The following is an 18,223-nucleotide window of genomic DNA, read 5'->3' on the forward strand; positions in this document are numbered from 1 at the left end:
CTTCCAGCCCAGCGTTTCTCATGATGTACTCTGAACATAAGTTAAATAAGCAGGGTTACAATATACAGCCTTGACATATTCCTTTTCCTATTTGGAACCAGTCTATTGTTCCATGTCCAATTCTAACTATTGTTTCCTGACCTGCATATAGATTTCTCAAGAGGCAAGTCAGGTGGTCTGGTATTCCCATCTCTTTCAGAATTTTCCACAATTTATTGTGATCCACACAGTCAAAGGTTTTGGCATAGTCAATAAAGCAGAAATAGATGTTTTTCTGGAACTCTCTTGCTTTTCTGATGATCTAGTGGATGTTGGCAATTTGATCTCTGGTTCCTCTGCCTTTTCAAAAACCAACTTAAACATCTAGAAGTTCATGGTTCATGTATTGTTGAAGCCTGGCTTGGAGAATTTTGAGCATTACTTTACTAGCATGTGAAATGAATGCAATTGTGCGGTAGTTTGAGCATTCTTTGGCATTGCCTTTCTTTGGGAATGGAATGAAAACTGACCTTTTCCAGTCCTATGGCCACTGCTGAGTTTTCCAAATCTCCTGGCATATTGAGTGCAGCACTTTCACAACATCGTCTTTCAGGATTTGAAATAGCTCAATTGGAATTCCATCACCTCTACTAGCTTTGCTATAATCCATTGCTGTCGTTTATTTTGTTGTTCACATTGTCCCTGGTTTGGCCAGGAGAGTCTCTGCAAGCTAACTTCTGTGTCATTGTCTGCCCGTGCAGGAAACATAGGGTTTGATCCCTGATCTGGAAAGCTTCCATTTGCTGCCACTAAGCCCATGCACCACAACTATTGAGCCTGTTCTCTAGAGCCTGGGAGCTCAACTACTAAAGCCTGTACACCCCAAAGCCAGTGCTCCCCAACAAGAGAAGCCACCACAGTGAGAAGCCTGAGCACAACTGGAGAGTAGCCCCTGTTTGTTGCAATTGGAGAAAAACCCTAATAGCAACGAAGACTCAGCACAGCCCAAAATATAAAAAATTTAAATATATATATATATTAAAAGGCAAAGACAAAAATAAAATTGGAGACATGTAGAGATGGGCTCAATAAAGGACAGAAATGGTATGGACCTAAGAGAAGCAGGAGATATTAAGAAGAGGTGGCAAGAATACACAGAAGCACTGTACAAAAAAGATTTTCACAATCCAGATAGTCACTATGGTGTGATCACTCACCTAGAGCTAGACATCCTGGAATGTGAAGTCAAGTGGGCCTTAGAAAGCATCACTACGAACAAAGCTAGTGGATCAGTAAATCCATCTGCCGCTTCCCCTAATTCCTTAGCTTCTTGGCAGGATTTGACACAGCTATCTATGCCTCCTTTGATAAAATATAGTCTTTTTTCTCCTATCTTTCTGGCTGCTGATTTCCAAATAGTTCAGTCAGACTGTCCTCTGTTTCTGTGGTGCTTACTGGATTGAAACACTTAAGTTATATAACACTGAAGTTCTTATAACACGTATGTTATATACTAATTATTTGTGAACTCCATGAGGACAATAATTGTATCTTATACACTTTAATGTTCTTAAGCCCTACAAAATGTTTCTAGTCATCTATGTTTGTTGAATAATGAATAAATGAAAATTGGAAAAGTAAGAAGACTCTAGGCTCTTTTCCCAAAAGTGGTTGAAATCAGTGAGGTCTGTTAAAGTACTCTGTGATACTGAAATGGAGCAGGACCCAGGACATAAGCTGCCACAATTCTGAGAACTGGCCTCAAGGAAATGGAAACAAACCAACCCTCAAACTGAATATTCACTGTCCCTAAAACAACATGAGAGTGGTCAGACTAACACGTGACCAATTTCAAGATGACATCAGAGCTGATTATACTGTTCCTGCATATAACCCCCTTCCTTGGCCTATAAAAGCTCTTGTCCACTGACTATGGGGGGGGGTGGTTTGGGGGGAGTCAGTCTTTGAACAGGCATCCCCTCCCCTCTGCCCCACTCCCCCACACCCTTCCCACTCCTGTAGCCAGCATTCAAAATAAAGCAAACTTTCTTTTACACCACCCTGGCCTCTTTATTGGCTTTTGCGTAGTGAGCAGCGGGATCCAACTTTCAGTTACAATACATTCTTCATACCACAATACAGGATTTTTTGCCCTCTGCACACTCTGCTGGATTCTACCTTTCAGAATGTGGTCTCTAGAACTTCCCTGGTGGTCCAGTGGCTCAGACTAAAGATCCCAATGCCGGGTTCTTAGGTTCAATCCCCAGTCAGGAAACTAGATCCCACATGCTCGAACTAAAGACCCAGCATTCTGCAAGTAAGACCTGCCTTAGCCACACACAAAAAATAATGTGATCTCTGGAGCAGAACTTTCCTCTTTGTAATTATTTCTCCGGCTTTCTTGTTTCTGCTTCTCCCATTTCTCAAAAAAAAAATTTTATTCTTTGCTTAAGAAGTTACCCTAAGTATTTTTAAAGCAAAATAAGCTTTCATAAAATAAAAGTAAGGACTTTCCTGGTAGTCTAATGGTTCAGAATCTGTGTTTCCACAGCAGAGGGCACAGGTTTGATCCCTGGTCTGGGAATACAGACCCACATGCCACCTAAAAACTGTGTACCACGACTACTGAGCATGTGGGCTGCAACTACTGAAGCCCTCCAGGCTAAAGCCCACGCTCTGCAACAGAGGAGTCACCACAATGGGAAACCCGCACTCTGCAACACACAGTGACACCTGCTCGCCACAGCTGGAGAAGCCTGCATTCAGCAGAGAAGACCAGTACAGCCAAAAATAAAAGAAAAAAAGAGTCAAAAAATAAGAGCTTTTCAAAAAGACTTAAATCTATCAGGACTGGGAGAATAAGAGAGAAGACAGAAACAGAAGTCTTGGAACTTTCACTAGAAGAGGTAAGTGGTATAGGGCAGTCCTGGGAGCTGAGGTCAGAGCTAAGAAGCTAGCCAGTTCACACTGCAGGAACTCCCTGAATCTCAAGAATTTGTGGGTGTAGGGATCTCTGGAAGTAAGGGAAGGGAGGAGGAAGAGAGGAGCTAGAAAAAAAAGATTGGTTGAGATTCTGTTTAAAAAATATTCAGGTTCTACAGACTTAGGGAATAAACACATGGATACCAAGTGGGGTACTGAAGTAGGATAAGTTTGGAGATTGGGATTGGCATATACACACTACCATGTATAAAATAGATGATTATTGAGATCTAGGAGTTGGTGATGGACAGGGAGGCCTGGCGTGCTGCAATTCATGGGGTCACAAAGAGTTGGACACAATTGAGCGACTGAACTGAACTGAACTGAACTGTTCCCATAGCAGAAAAAAAAAAAAGTTATAATCTGTTTGTAGGACATATATTTACCTAAAAATACATTCCAATGTACATTGAAAGTAAAAGTCACTCAGTCGTGTCCAACTCTGCAACCCCATGGAGTGTATAGTCCATGGAATTCTCCAGGCCAGAATACTGGAGTAGGTAACCTTTCACTTCTTCAGGGGATCTTCCCAACCCAGGAATCAAATCTAGGTCTCCTGCATTGCAGGCAGATTCTTTACCCGCTGAGCCACAAGGGAATATGTATTAGATGCAGACAAATACTGTTTGATTCCACTTATAGGAGACACCTGCTGCTGCTGCGGCTGCTGCTAAGTCACTTCAGTCGTGTCCGACTCTGTGCGACCCCATAGACGGCAGCCCACCAGACTCCCCCGTCCCTGGGATTCTCCAGGCAAGAACACTGGAGTGGATTGCCATTTCCTTCTCCAGTGCATGAAAGCGAAAAGTGAAAGTGAAGTCGCTCAGCCGTGCACGACTCTTAGCGACCCCCTGGACTGCAGCCCACCAGGCTCCTCTGTCCATGGGATTTGCCAGGCAAGAGTACTGGAGTGGGTTGCCATTGCCTTCTCCGAGGAGACACCTAGAATACTCAAACTCATAGAGTCAGAAAGGACACGGATAGATGCCGGGGGCTGGGGGAGGGAGAATGGGGAGTTAGTGTTTAACAGGGTCAGAGGTTCAGTAGGAAGGTGAACAATTTGAGAATGGATGATAATGAGAGTTGCACAATAATGTGAATGCACTCAGTGCCACTGAAATATATAGTTAAATATGGTTAAAATAGTATGCTTTATATTATGTGACTTTTCCACAAAAAAAATTTTTTTTTTAATTCAGCTGAACAATTACCCCTTATTTACCCCCATGGGATAAAACAGGGGTAAAGTAAGGCCTTTGCATTGAGAGCCACCAGACAGGATTAAGGGAGGAATACCCTACAGAAAATAAGTAGATTAGCCAAACACATGCCTGGCACTAAAACCTTCACCCCCCACTAAACCCTTCATCCCCTACTAAACTCTTGAAGTACTGGCAACCAGGCCTTTTTATGTGTGTGTGAGCAGAGAGGAGGGAGAGGCTGCCCTGGGGATGTGTCTAGTCTAAGAGGAGATCTAAGGGGCCTCAGTGAAACTGACTCAACCAACCAGGTCATCCTTCTGAGAAGTACACATGGTCAAATCCACATAGGCCCTTGGAACCTCAAATGACTTTTAAAGTTTTCCAATCCTGAACTTAAGTAGATAACCAAGGATTGCCAAATAACAGAGAAATGCCTCTAATACGAAAAGATATAATTCAAATTAAAAAAAAGGAAAATGGCAGATAAGAGGAAACATAGAGAAGTCAACTAACGCCAAAACAAACCCAAACTGTTATTACTATATCCAGATAAAATAAGAAATAGCAAACATGACACAAAACAAGGAAGAAAAGAATACTCAGGGAGTGAAAAAGAGCTGTTGGAATTAAAACTTTGATAGCAGAAATGAAAAAACTTGGAGAAAGATAAGACTGATGAAATACTATCTGCATCTAAAGACCTGAGAGGAGATTCAAACGGGAGACGCAGATGGCAGTGGGGATTAAGAGGTGCAAACTGTTATGTATAAAATAAATAAGCCGAGAATCCCTGGCAGTCCAGCAGATAGGATTCCACGCATCTACTGCAGGGAGCACGGGTTTGGACCCTGGTTGGAAACTAAGATCTTGAAAGCCATGTAGCACAGACAAAATAAATTAATAAGCAAACTACACAAATATATTGGGCAATACAAGGAATATAGCCAATACTTTATAACTACAAATGAAATACAATTTTTAAGAATTGTGAATTGCTATGTTGTACACTTAAAACTTATATAATATTGTATTTACATCAACTATACTTCAATAAAGTATTGAAGCCACCTTGAAGTTGGGAGTTGAACTAATGATAGATACAAAGAAAGCTAAGCCAGTTTAAGATCATGTAGTTATTAGCTCTAGGGGAAATAAAATATTGCATAGGAGAAGAAAATAATTGTATTTATGACTATGTAAAAACTGAGTATTGATCTAATAAAGTATATATAGTTACATCAGAAGGATAGGTTTTAGGGAAAGTTGCCATGTATGATGAAGATGCAAGAGGAGGAAATAGAACTTAATCCTTAACCATAGGAATCAATATCATAAAATGGAGAAATCAAGAAGAAGCAATACAAGCCTGATACATAAAAGCATGGGAGCATAAATAAAATTCTTTTTTTTTCAGCCATGCCACACAGCTTGTGTTATCTCAATTCCTAGACCAGGGATTGAACCTGGGCCACAGCAGTGAAAGTGCAAAATGCTAACAATCAGGCCAACAGGGCACTGTCTAAAATTCCTAACATTAAGCTAAAAGAGTAGAAAATTGTTGCCTGTGAAGTGGGAGAAACGAGGAGTAACATCTTTCATAACAAATCTGTAGAAACATCTCATTCTGGAAACACTGAGAATTTATAACTTTGTAAAAAAATTTGAATGGTCTACAATATAACTTGCTGCTTCCCTGGTGGACATAGTGGTAAAGAATTCACCTGCCAATGAAGGAGACACATGTTTGATCCCTGACTTAGAGGATCCCATGTGCTCGGAGCAGCTAAACCTGTGCACCACGACTACTGAGCCTGTGCTCTAGAGACCGGGGCTTGCAACTACTGAGCCCTGTACAGCAACTACTGAAGCTCCAGCCCCCTAGAGCTCTGCAACAAGAGAAGCCACCCCAAGGAGAGGCCCATGTACTGCAACTAGAAATAGCCCCTTCTTGCCTCAGCTACGGAAAAGCCCACACAATGAAGACTCAGCACAGCAAAACATAAAATGAATACATAAAATTATTTTTTAAATGTAATTTGCCTAATAGGCATATATATAACTGAAAAACATTATGTCTATGAATGACTTTAGTCACTTATAACTTTTAAATTTCCTTTAGCAATTTCTATAAAATATTTTTTAAGTAAGTCTGCTAAATACAAGTGCAAGAGATATGCTCAAGGCTTAGTTATAACTAGTGCTACAGGAAGAGCCCAGTAAAATCATCTGGAATATCACTCTACATGTCAAATAATATCCTGAGGTGAAACTGAGCAACATCAGAACTGAATGTCTTTTAAACATGATGAAACTTTCACATTGATTTTTACTTCGTTCTCAGAATAAGGGTGAAAATTTGGCTTGAGATCTTAATTGTATTAAAATAACAGGTATAAGTAAAGGGATGACATTTATCAAAAACACTAAGCAAAATCTTCAACAACCACTGCTTTCCCTGTTAGGCCAACTTTTGCTACTCTCTGGTTATTTCTTAAGTCAGCCATTGTTATACGTCTGTCCTGCGGCTTTTTAGATATATCCTATCTGTGCATCTGAGCTGTGACTCTTCAAGCCTCACTCCTCTACCTTGACTAATTCTTCTTACACCTCTGGATATCCTGATGTGAATAAACCCTTTATTCATAGCAAAATGGTCCTAAAATCTTGAAGCCAGAGGCTGTACTAGAGTTTGGACCCTCTGCTGTCCTCCCATGGCTGGTCAGATAGATCTGAGATCTGATACTTGGAGCCCCAGAAGCTACTGTATTAGAATCATCTGAGATTGGATAGTAAGAAAACTCAGAATCCCCAGGGTTGGGGAATATACTAACTCATCAGGGAGACTCATTCAAGCAACTGATTTTTATTGGGCATGTATGATGTTATAGGCACTGTTCTAGGTACTTGGAATACAGGTATAAACAAGAGTAAAACCTTTCTGCCCTCCTTCCGGTAAAAACAGTGGTCCAGCATGTTGTGTCAAAGATATAACACACCAAAGCAGCTGTCCAGATGTGGAGGAAGGGGTGACCCAATGAGAGGTATCAAAGCCTGAGTGCACAGCATCAAATCCATGGTGTGGCAGTGTTGGGAGATTGGTTACAAACAGTCAAGTTGATCAAATATATGCATGTGTTCACAATAAACCTCAAGGGTATTAAAGACAATGGGTGCCTGATTTCTCACTGTCATACAAGGGAGTTGGAGAAGGCAATGGCAACCCACTCCAGTACTCTTGCCTGGAAAATCCCATGGATGGAGGAGACTGGAAGGCTGCAGTCCATGGGGTCGCTAAGAGTCGGACACGACTGAGCGACTTCACTTTCACTTTCATGCATTGGAGAAGGAAATGGCAATCCACTCCAGTGTTCTTGCCTGGAGAATCCCAGGGACAGGGGAGCCTGGTGGGCTGCCATCTATGGGGTCACACAAAGTCAGACATGACTGAAGTGACTTAGCAGCAGCAGCAGCAGCAGCATACAAGGGAGTTACCAACATGAAAAAGGAAAAAAACTAGAATTAACCTAGTTGTATGAGACTGGAACTGTAGGTATTATATGAATTCAATTTAAATAGATAAAAATTATGTAAATTCATACATTCTATAGCCCTTATCATTGATGGGATAGGCAAACAATAACACTCAACTACTCAGAGCTGGTTTTTTAAAATAAGGGTTCTTGGGAGAAGTGGAAGATTCCAGGCTGAAGGAGGAAAAGAACAAGGGGATAATTAAAACACTTTACACAAAAAAGCAAAAAAGTATCCAGAGAATGATGGGGACACCGAAGCTAGTCTGTAGAGTCTCTCCTGGCCAAATCAGGGACAATATGAGCATTGAAATAAATGATGGCCATGGATTATGACACGTAATAATTGCAGTAAGATAGGAAACCAGGTGTCCATACTGATATAGTAAGTGCATGCAAAAATTCACATTTTGATGAGGAAGAAAACTTCTCAAAGTACCTCAGTTCAGTTCAGTTCAGTTCAGTCACTCAGCGTGTCCAACTCTTTGCAACCCCATGAATCGCAGCACACCAGGCCTCCCTGTCCACCACCAACTCCCAGAGTTCACTCAAACTCACGTCCATCAAGTTGGTGATGCCATCCAGCCATCTCATCCTCTGTCGTCCCCTTCTCCTCCTGTCCCCATTCCCTCCCAGCATCAGGGTCTTTTCCAATGAGTCAACTCTTCGCATGAGGTGGCCAAAGTACTGGAGTTTCAGCTTTAGCATCGTTCCTTCCAAAGAACACCCAGGGCTGATCTCCTTCACAATGGACTGGTTGGATCTCCTTGCAGTCCAAGGGACTCTCAAGAGTCTTCTCCAACACCACAGTTCAAAAGCATCAATTCTTCGGTGCTCAGCCTTCTTCACAGTCCAACTCTATGACCACAGGAAAAACCATAGCCTTGACTAGACGGACCTTAGTCGGCAAAGTAATGTCTCTGCTTTTGAATATGCTATCTAGGTTGGTCATAGCTTTTCTTCCAAGGAGTAAGCGTCTTTTAATTTCATGGCTGCAGTCACCATCTGCAGACATTACATTAATCAAATAATTGATGAGAACATCGTAATAGAATATTCAAAACTGCATGTCACCTGAAAGATACAACAGAAAGAGCACAGTATTACATCTGTGGTATCTCTGCCAAAGATGCATAACCTAATTTACTCTAGAGAATATCAGAAAAACCTTAGGCCATTTGCACCATAGCTGGTTTGAGGTCTTCAAAGGGGTTAAAGTGATAAAAGTTAAGAAAAAAGTGAAGAAATGATCTAGATTGAAGGAAACTGAAAAATATAGCAACCAATTTTAACATGTTATTCTGAATTATACCTTTTAGTTAAGAAAAATTTATGTTACAATTGATAAAATTGCCTATATCTGATGATGAAGTGGTCCTAATTTGTCAGTGTTCACCTCCTAATTTGGATGATGTTCTGAGGTTCTTTGAGAGTTGCATATTGAAGGATTCAGAGCTGCTGGGCACCATATTGGCATTATATTCTCAAACTGTTCTGAAAACTTAAAAGGCTTTACTGTACTTGCAAATTTTGGGAAACACTGAGATTATTTTAATGTCCTTAAAGAGTGGGAAAGACTCTATTCTTTTGAAAGTTATACTTTGGCAAGAAAAGAAAAATAAATGAATAAGTAAAACTATTCTTTCAGATGGTTTTACAGGTTTGAGTCCTGGGGACTCCCACAGTTAAAAATCAAGCAGAAGAACAGCTAGCCATGAAGGGCTGAGAAGGAGCCATCAATGAGGTAGGATGTAAAGGAGGAGAAGCTAAGGAAGAAAAACTTTTCTAGAAGTAGGAAGTGATTCACTTTGTCAAATGCTGCTGAGAGATCAAGTAGGATGAACAGAAATCAGGTGATCACTAGAACTAGCCCCAAGGCATCCTGGGAGGAGTCAAGCTGGAGCCATTTTCAGCTAAGTGAGGAGAGCAGTCAGATTAAGAAGAGACGAAAAGAGAAAGGGAGGTGAGGTCATGGAGTGGGTGAATATAGATATTTCATCCCAGAAATGCTGCTGTAAAAGGGAGCAAAGAATGATGTACTTGGAGGGTTATGTAGATGTTGGAAGCAGCGTTAGGCATTACTGACAAAATGGAGGCACAGCCCTAAACCCCCTCCCGTTGTTCCGTAGGCACGGACCCGGAATGAAGGAGTTAGGCTTTGTGATTCTGATTTGTTTTTTCCTTTCCTCGGCTGAGTTGACTGAAGAGAATATTAAGGTACTTATTGTTTTTGAGAGGAGCATGAGAAGGCATAAAGCCTTCTGCAGCTGTGCTCAAAGAATAATTCATAAAGTTAATCACTGACATTTGTTCAAGGAATTTTACAATAAAGTGTTCCAGAGTGGGCACACAGGCTGCAGCTTGAGGCCATTGTAGGGATTGCTATCTGAAGCCCATTTGTGAGAAAAGTGTTTACGGCAAAGGAGTTTGCTGAATTTAGGGTTTAGGAATAGTTAAAATAGTTAGAAGCTAAAGATTTAAGGGATGCTGTAATGTTAACATATTCTACTATAGCTTATAGAGATTAGGGACTTCAGAGATATTTAGCTAGAAGCCCTTTCTTAGAAATGTTGAGCTTAGGATACTAGGGGCAAACAAGACTTAGAAAGATAAGAATTAAACTGAGGAATGTGGTATGCAACCCAGATGTTAGCATGAGTTACAGTGTATTCACAAGGACACATGAGAAAAAGTAGATAAGAGAATCACTGAGGAGGGAACTCCTTTTGAGGGGCAACAATGATTTTTGGAGAAAAATAAATCTGGGTCTCTGGGAACTAAAAATATCAAACCTCTGACCTAATGCTTTTGTAAAAGTATTAAAGAATCATAAGCTTGAAATAAACAGGCAGTCCAAAGAAAAACTGAGAGGCTGCCTCAGTTTCTTGCCAACACCGCTCATCCCTTCAGGTTGAATCCCTGGCTGCTGGAGCTGAACTCTGGCAGGTAGAGTCCATGGAGAGTTCTTTGCAAGATGAAACTTTTCTGGGGCAGTTTGTACAGTGATGGGATGATCCAACAATGAGGAAGAAACACAGGATGCTGGAAAAACTTAGCTTAAATTGGAGTAGTGAGAGGGCTATGTATGATGAAGACTGCATGTAGAAACACTGTCATTGGCAAGAGCAGAGGCCCTACATCCTAGTGATAAAGGGGAAAGAAGGGAAGGAGGGCTCAAGGAGAGATGTGAACACTATTATGGTGGCCTGGAGGGGAGAATTTTGTATGACTTGATTCTGTTCTGTCAGTGTAGTGTGAGCCCAGGTCATCTACTGAGAGTAGAGTATGGAAGGCTAGTAGCTGGGGTGCTTGCTGGATCTTTGGAAAGAGAGAAGTGAACAGTGACAGTCATTTTGGGATGAGAGTGGGGATATCAGCACAGAAAGTTTGCAGAGAAGTGACCACCAATCAGTCTTAAGGGCCCATTTGGGATTTGTGGTTATGAATTTAACCACACTGAAAGGAATGGCAGTCTGGTGGCTAGGAATCCATGCTTCCACTGTTCAGGGTGGAGATTCAATACCTGCTTGGGGAACTAAGATCCCAAAGCTGTGCAGTTCCACCAATTTTTTTTGTTGTTGTTAATTGAGATCTGTGAATAAGCCTATGGATTTTTCTCTAGCAATATCCTTCTGTTTGGATACAGGTGAGAATGTTGGAAATACTAAGTGTCAGCTCATTTTTTCCCAAGTACATATATATGTATTTCTTCAGAGACACTAAATGGATCTAAACAAAACAGACAAGGAATGAATTGCAAAGCTTTTAATGAAATTGTTTGTAATTTTTACAGCATGCATAATTTCATATCTGTGGTTAATTAGTTATTTCAATACTTATCTGCCTCTGAATTTGGTCATAATGCATGAATCTATGCTAATAAAATTAAGGAAAGAAACAGCTCATCTAATCCCTCTTTATATTCCTTCATGATCAGCAAGGTGCATAAATGATCTTGCTTTAATTAAGAACTGAATGTACTGGAGACATATTTGATAATTAAGATTTTAGACAAATATTCACCGGTATTAGTTACATTAGCAAACTGAAAAATATTATAGGCCTAATATCAAACAATTAACACATTAGATAAACATTAAGCTTCTTAGAAGAAAGACCACCTGCTCCTGCTTCTGTAAAAACGTTATTTGTTTGAAATAATGGTGGTATAAACTTTCATTCAACTATCACTTCTTTAATATGAAAAAGAGACAAAATGAGCTGAAGAACGATAACTCCACAGTTACAGGGTGCAACCCTCAACATAACTGCTGACGTCATGGTCTCGACAGTGACTTTTCCATGCCACCCTGTGGAGAAAGATGAAATGAATGGTCATAAGACTAAAACATAGCTTCATTGTAATATACATACTTCAAATCCTTTGGGAGAACAAAATAGTTCATCAATACATGAAATACAAGCTATAGACAAATCCAAGTACTGTTATTTGCCAACTGGAGATATGTATACCAAGGACTTCACATCTCCACCAGCCTTCACTAGAGCACACAATGCTGAACACAAATGTTGAGTCCTGTGTTCACAACACAACTGCAGAGTTCATTCCATATTTACTTAATTCCAAAAATAATTTCAAGATATGACAAGGTAGAGTGTGTAGAATCTTAAAAACTCTAGAATCTCCTAAAATAAATTGAAGAGTAAAAGAATAAGATTCTGAGCCAGTTAAAGTAAACTGTTTATATTAGTACATTGTTTAGCATTAATTTAAAGCTTCAATTTTTCAGTTCTCAGTAGCATACTTTGTTCTTTGGAAATATTCCTTTGCTTCTCTCATAAGAGTAGGGTAAAACAGCTCTCACCTGGGACTTCCCTGGTGGTCCAGTTGTTAAGACTTTGCCCTTCAAAAGTTGTGGATAAGATTCAATTCTTGGTGGGGGAGAGGGAAGCTAAAATTCCAGGTGCCCTGAGGTGCTACCAAAAAACCCCCAGTTCTCTTCACTGTCTTATTTTTTTGGCCACTCCTGATGTTGTTGGTTTCCTGTCCAGCACCCCCTGCCTTAGAAGCACAAAGTCTTATCAACGGGACCGCCAGGAAAGCCCTCAGCTCTCTTTTTTAATGCTTAACACTAACCATAGTCTGTAATAGAAATTAACATAGTGTTGTAGGTCCATTATACTTCAAACACAAACAAACATACAAACAAACTCATAGAAAAAAGAAGTCAGATACGTGGTTACCAGAGAATCAGGCTGTGGTTGAGGTGAGGGGTGGTGAAGTGGATGAAGGCAACTAAAGGTACTACAAACTTCCAAGTATAAAAATGCTAGATACGTAATGTACAATGTGATAAATACAATCAACACCGCTATATGTATGAAATAAGAAATATAAATAAATATAAATATAAATAAATATAAGAAATATAAATATAAGAAATATAAATATAAATATAAATTCATATAAATGAATTTAGTGAATTCATTTAGTGAATATACATATTCATACATAAAATTCATATATATATATGAAAACTGTTAAGAGAGTATAGCCTAAGACTTTTCGTCACACACACATATTTTTTTCTTCAATTTCTTTGTTTTTGCAACCATATGACATAATGGTTGTTCACTAAACTAACTGTGATAATAATTTCATGATGTATGTAAGTCAAACTCTTATACCGTAAATCTTAAACTTCTACAGCGCTCTGTGTCAATTACATCTCAATAGAATTGGAAGCAGAAAAAAAAACAACGTACCATGCTGTAATGCCTTGCTCACTGACAATATGCTTTGCACATGCTACAGCTTTAGCGATGTTATTTTCCATTAATTCTGAAAAGCAAATGGTGAGAAATGAAAACAACATTCCTAGAGATTTCATTTTAAGTTTAGGTTCTGCAGGCTTTATTTTCTTAAGCTAAGGAAAGTACAACTAAAATTATTTTTTAAGAGTCCATGTTGTGAATATTGGGGGAAAACTTTTTCTTCATTCTATCCTATTTGGCATGAAATTAAAGCATTTCGTTTCTCATTTACCAAAGTCATTGGGAGTCCTGGAATTATTAATTAATGTGATAGAAGATTCTCTTTTTACTGTGCTGTGCTTAGTCACTCATTCATGCCCAATGCTTTGCGACCCCATGGACTATAGCCCACCAGGCTCCTCTGTCCATGGTGATTATCCGGGCAAGAATACTGCAGTGGGTTGCCATGCCCTCCTCTAGGGGATCTTCCCAACCCAGGGATCGAACCCAGGTCACTTGTATTGTGGGCAGATTCTTCACCATCTGAGCCACCAGGGAAGGCCAAGAATATTGGAGTGAGTAGCCTATCCCTTCTCCAGGGGAACTTCCCGACCCAGGAATCAAACCAGGGTCTCCTGAATTGTAGGTGGATTCTTTACCAGCTGAGCTACTGAAACAAAACTAAAACAACCAAGCGGAAATGGGTCCAGCATTTTTTGGCTCAGCAATTCTATTACTGGAAATTTATTCTAAAGAAATAATAAGAGATGTGCCCAAAGATGTGTGTACAGATGTTTCATATCAATTAATAACAGGGGAAAATACAGCCTAAGTGTTTATCAATGAGATTTGGATTGATAATAGAATATTTATTTAGTGGAATTTATTCATCTTGAAATATAATAAAGATTGATATTTGTTGATAAAATAATTTTGTGCAATAAACAGCATATTATAAAGCAGTAAGTTTAGTATAATTTCATTTCTGCTGACATACATTGCTTACATGCTTATATGTGGGTACAAATATGCATAATATAGTTCTACATTCATGTATGTGAGTGATGTATCTTCTGAAAGATGTGGATACCAAAACTTACCAGTTATCATAAATCTCTGGATAGTGAGAATTTTTATTCAGTGACCACAGATTATTATATAATGCAAAATGCTTTTTAAAGTAAATTAACATGATACAAAAGAATATTCTTTGACTAATTTCTCTATTAGGAATTTTAATATATAAAAAATTAGCAATATAAATTTGTATCAGCTCACCAATATTTTATGCACTAAACACTGCATGTCATCTCTATTTTAAACGGAACTCAATAGAAAATTTATTTTAGCCCAGTTAAACAAATCTGTAAATTAACTTGTCACAATGACAGTATTTAAATACGAACTGTATTTTTTGGAAATGTAAGCTTAAGAATTTAGAGTTTCAAATGCACTTTAAATCACTCAGCCAAAACACATACACATACATACATTATATATATATATATACAGTTTATATACATAGAAGTAAATATGACAAAATGTGAATAACTGTTAAAGTACATGATGACCATACTGATGGTTGCATAGTTACGTTTCTAATTTTCTATATAATTAAAACATATACTCATAAAAAGTAAAAACAATTTTTTAAAAGGAACCACAGGTATTCCTCCTCTTTGGTTAGCTAGTAATCCTTTGTTTTCCAATAAAGGAGGGTATATTAAATAAAAACACATACACACAAACCTAATTATCCCTAAACCTTCTCAAACAAGATAAGAGGAATGGCATTGTCCTTTACAAAGCATCAACAAGTTCAGTTATACTAAAGTGCTAGGTCATTCAAGAAACTCTTGTATGTTAGCAAACAGCCAGCTTTCATGATGAGTGAAAGTGTTAATTGCTCATTGTGTTAGACTGTGTGCGACCACATGGACTGTAGCCAGCCAGGCTCCTCTGTCCATGGAATTCTCCCCGAACAACGATCAAACCCAGATCTCCCTCACTGTAAGCAGATTTTTTACCATCTGAGCCACCAGGGAAGCCTTCAAGACATTTTCATTTGTACTGAATCTCTGTTCTTACAGGTGTAACCAGATGGGGCCTGGGCTATCACTCAACATCATCTTGTCTTACCACTGCAGGACACATGACAGCCGTCAACTGCGTTAGGGGTTTTGCCATCATTACACCACCACTTGCTGTTGATCTGAAATATCCCATAATCAGTGCTTTCACTGCCAGGATTGTAGTTTGTAGCTTTTGTGTTATAACTGCTTTCCCATTTGGTCAAACACAACCCTGGAAAAAAATGTATTTTTGGTTGAAAAACAATATGAGATGACTTACACTTCATAGCCCAATCAGTTCTATTTAGTTCTACTTTACTAACAACTTACTTTAAAAGTAAAAAGATGTACTTACTTGTGAAATATTTTAACACTTTCATGTTAGGAATTCTCTTAAGAGAATTCTTTTATTAGCAAATCATTTGGTAATACTAATGAAACAAGATAATAAATTAAAAAAAATTAAAATAGCTCTTGCCCTTCACACATCCCTAAGTTAATACTGAGCCTAGAATAGCAAAACCAACAGATTAGTTGAGTGGGTTTGGTCATTAGCAGCAGATGCACACATTAAGGAAAAATATGTTATTAGGAAAAATAAGGATTCTCTGGGAGAGAGAAAATTTCTTATGACCCTGAAGGTGAATTTGGGTACCAAATTAGACAGTAAGAATCACAGAGTAGGAAAGACTCTCCTCCATCCATCCATCTAGCCATTTGCTCATTCACTCAAAAATAGTTATGGAGGGAGATGTCTGAATTCAATGTGAAAAATACAGTGATGACATTGAAAAATATAGACTACAATACAGAGGAACTTTTCCTAAGGCCATTTCTTGAATTCTGTGGAAGAAATGAAAAATAATCAACTAGGGTGAGCACAATAAAATGTCATTTCCTGCTGTATTTCAGGGATCCTTATTATAGAAATGAATTGAAGGAAATAGGTTCCTACTGTCCCTGGTTTGAGAGTTTAATGTAATTTTTTAAAAACCTTGCTGTTAAAAACCCAACATTGGTAAGGGAATTAAAAATGAGAAAAATACTGCCTTACTCAGGTTAGAAGAACCCAGCTGCCAAACTGCTAGAGTCAAACACCATGGGCTTGACACATATCTGAGGTGCTGAAATACATTTTATCACCACCCTACATGTGCCAGCTGGCATGCTTAGAGGGACTAGAACGGCCCTCTCATGCCTCAGTCCTTCACCTGGTACATTTGATTCTAAAGGAGCAAGTTGATGTTATTAACCATGGTAAGCGTACAAACCCTCCAACAAAGAAAAACCCATTCACTCAAAGTCCCTTGCTCATTATTCATCCTCTGTTAGTTCCACACCTGGTCAACTGTTTGGAAGGAGGAAGAAGAGTTAACTTACAGTTTGCCAGGCTGACTCCCTTATAGCCGTCCAGTCCAAGTTCCTTCAGAGTTCTGGCAAGCTCACATCTCTCAAAGACCTTGCCTTGGACAGCAACAGAAAGGCAGAGAAGCCCCAGAATAATGAGAGCCTTCATGTTGACTGAGAAGTCAAATGTCCAGACTGACCAGGGTGAGCCAGACTTGCTATTTAACATCTTTTCACTCCCCTCTTATCTCACTGGTTTGGTGGCTCCACCCTCTGAAACATGTGGAAAACAGAAACAGTTTATTGGTCCACTGACTTAAACATTTTCCTTCTTATGTTTGAAGAAAGATATTCTGATACCCTAAGAATTAGTCTGCAAAAAATAAGGAAGTGAGCTTACTTAAAGACATTAAGAAAGAAAGAACAAGGTTTAGCACCATTGCCAAAAGAGGAAATTCCTCCTATTTTATTATGAAGTTGAGCAAGTATTCAGAAAAAAAACCTGAACCAACATTTTTCTCAGCTGAAAATAAACTCCCATCTTTAATTAACATTCATTTACATTAAGTTGTTTTATGTGACTTCAGTATGTTGTCTTCATTTTTTTCACTTAAAATTATTTTATATACACTTTTCACAAAGAACATGACACACTGCCTGTTGTTCTGATTGATATATAGCACAACACCATGTTGCTCAGCCAGATTCCTATACTTACTCTTTTGGTGTCTATTATAAATTCTTAATTTATAAATCAATGTCATAGTACGATAAAAAAACCTCCAGTGAACAACATTCTTAACTCCATCTGACAATGTCTTACTTCACATTTCCATGTTAGAACATAGTGTCATTGTAAAGTGAAAAAGCAGGATGGTAAAATCTATAGAAGAATCACAGAATATGCCATTCCAAAATCTTCCCCTTTGGCACAAGGATTATTTTGAACTGAAGAAGCAGATCCTGGACAAGTTTTCTGCCCTCCCCCTATCATCCTGAAAGCAGAACATAAATTTGTGCAGATATTAATCACCAAAACCCCAGATACTTACCAGCCCCAAGACAACACCAGAGGATTCTACAAAACAATGATTTTGACTAGCTACTATTGCCTATCAGTTTTTAATGTATTTATCATCCTAAAATTCAGCACCCTTGGAAGCCCAGTACTCTTTTCCTCTGTCTAGTTGCACCTCTAAATATTTACTATTCTCTGGTAAAGATGATCTGTTAAGTCCAAATTCCAGCTACTCTTTGATTTACTCATCCTGGCATTTCTCATAAGTATACATGAAATGTACATGTTAATATACTTATTTCCTTTTCTCTTGTTAAACTGTCTTTTGTTACACATAATGTCTCCTGTACAGCTTCTAGTGATGAGGATGGGACAGTG

General features: G+C 38.8%; 1 protein-coding gene across 1 annotated transcript; it reads right to left on the minus strand.

The window, feature by feature from the left end:
* Positions 1-11,936: 11,936 nt before the first annotated feature.
* On the minus strand, positions 11,937-16,996 carry LOC138077717 (lysozyme C-1). Its single transcript, XM_068969856.1, has 4 exons — positions 16,861-16,996; positions 15,548-15,712; positions 13,421-13,496; positions 11,937-12,003 (listed from the first exon to the last, which is right to left on the minus strand). Exons 1-4 carry the CDS (start codon positions 16,994-16,996, stop codon positions 11,937-11,939), a joined length of 444 nt encoding a protein of 147 aa, XP_068825957.1.
* Positions 16,997-18,223: the final 1,227 nt, after the last annotated feature.

This window comes from Capricornis sumatraensis, chromosome 4, assembly GCF_032405125.1.
Source record: "Capricornis sumatraensis isolate serow.1 chromosome 4, serow.2, whole genome shotgun sequence".
In the NCBI taxonomy this organism is placed as follows: Eukaryota; Metazoa; Chordata; class Mammalia; order Artiodactyla; family Bovidae; genus Capricornis; species Capricornis sumatraensis.

Excerpts from the sequence above, each read along its gene's own strand:
- LOC138077717 (XM_068969856.1), bottom strand. The coding sequence starts at position 16,996 with ATGAAGGCTCTCATTATTCTGGGGCTTCTCTGCCTTTCTGTTGCTGTC. Across the intron at positions 15,713-16,860 it reads GGGAGTCAGCCTGGCAAACT|GGTTGTGTTTGACCAAATGG; the intron begins GTAAGTTAACTC and ends ATTTTTTTCCAG. Across the intron at positions 12,004-13,420 it reads GAGCAAGGCATTACAGCATG|GGTGGCATGGAAAAGTCACT; the intron begins GTACGTTGTTTT and ends CTTTCTCCACAG.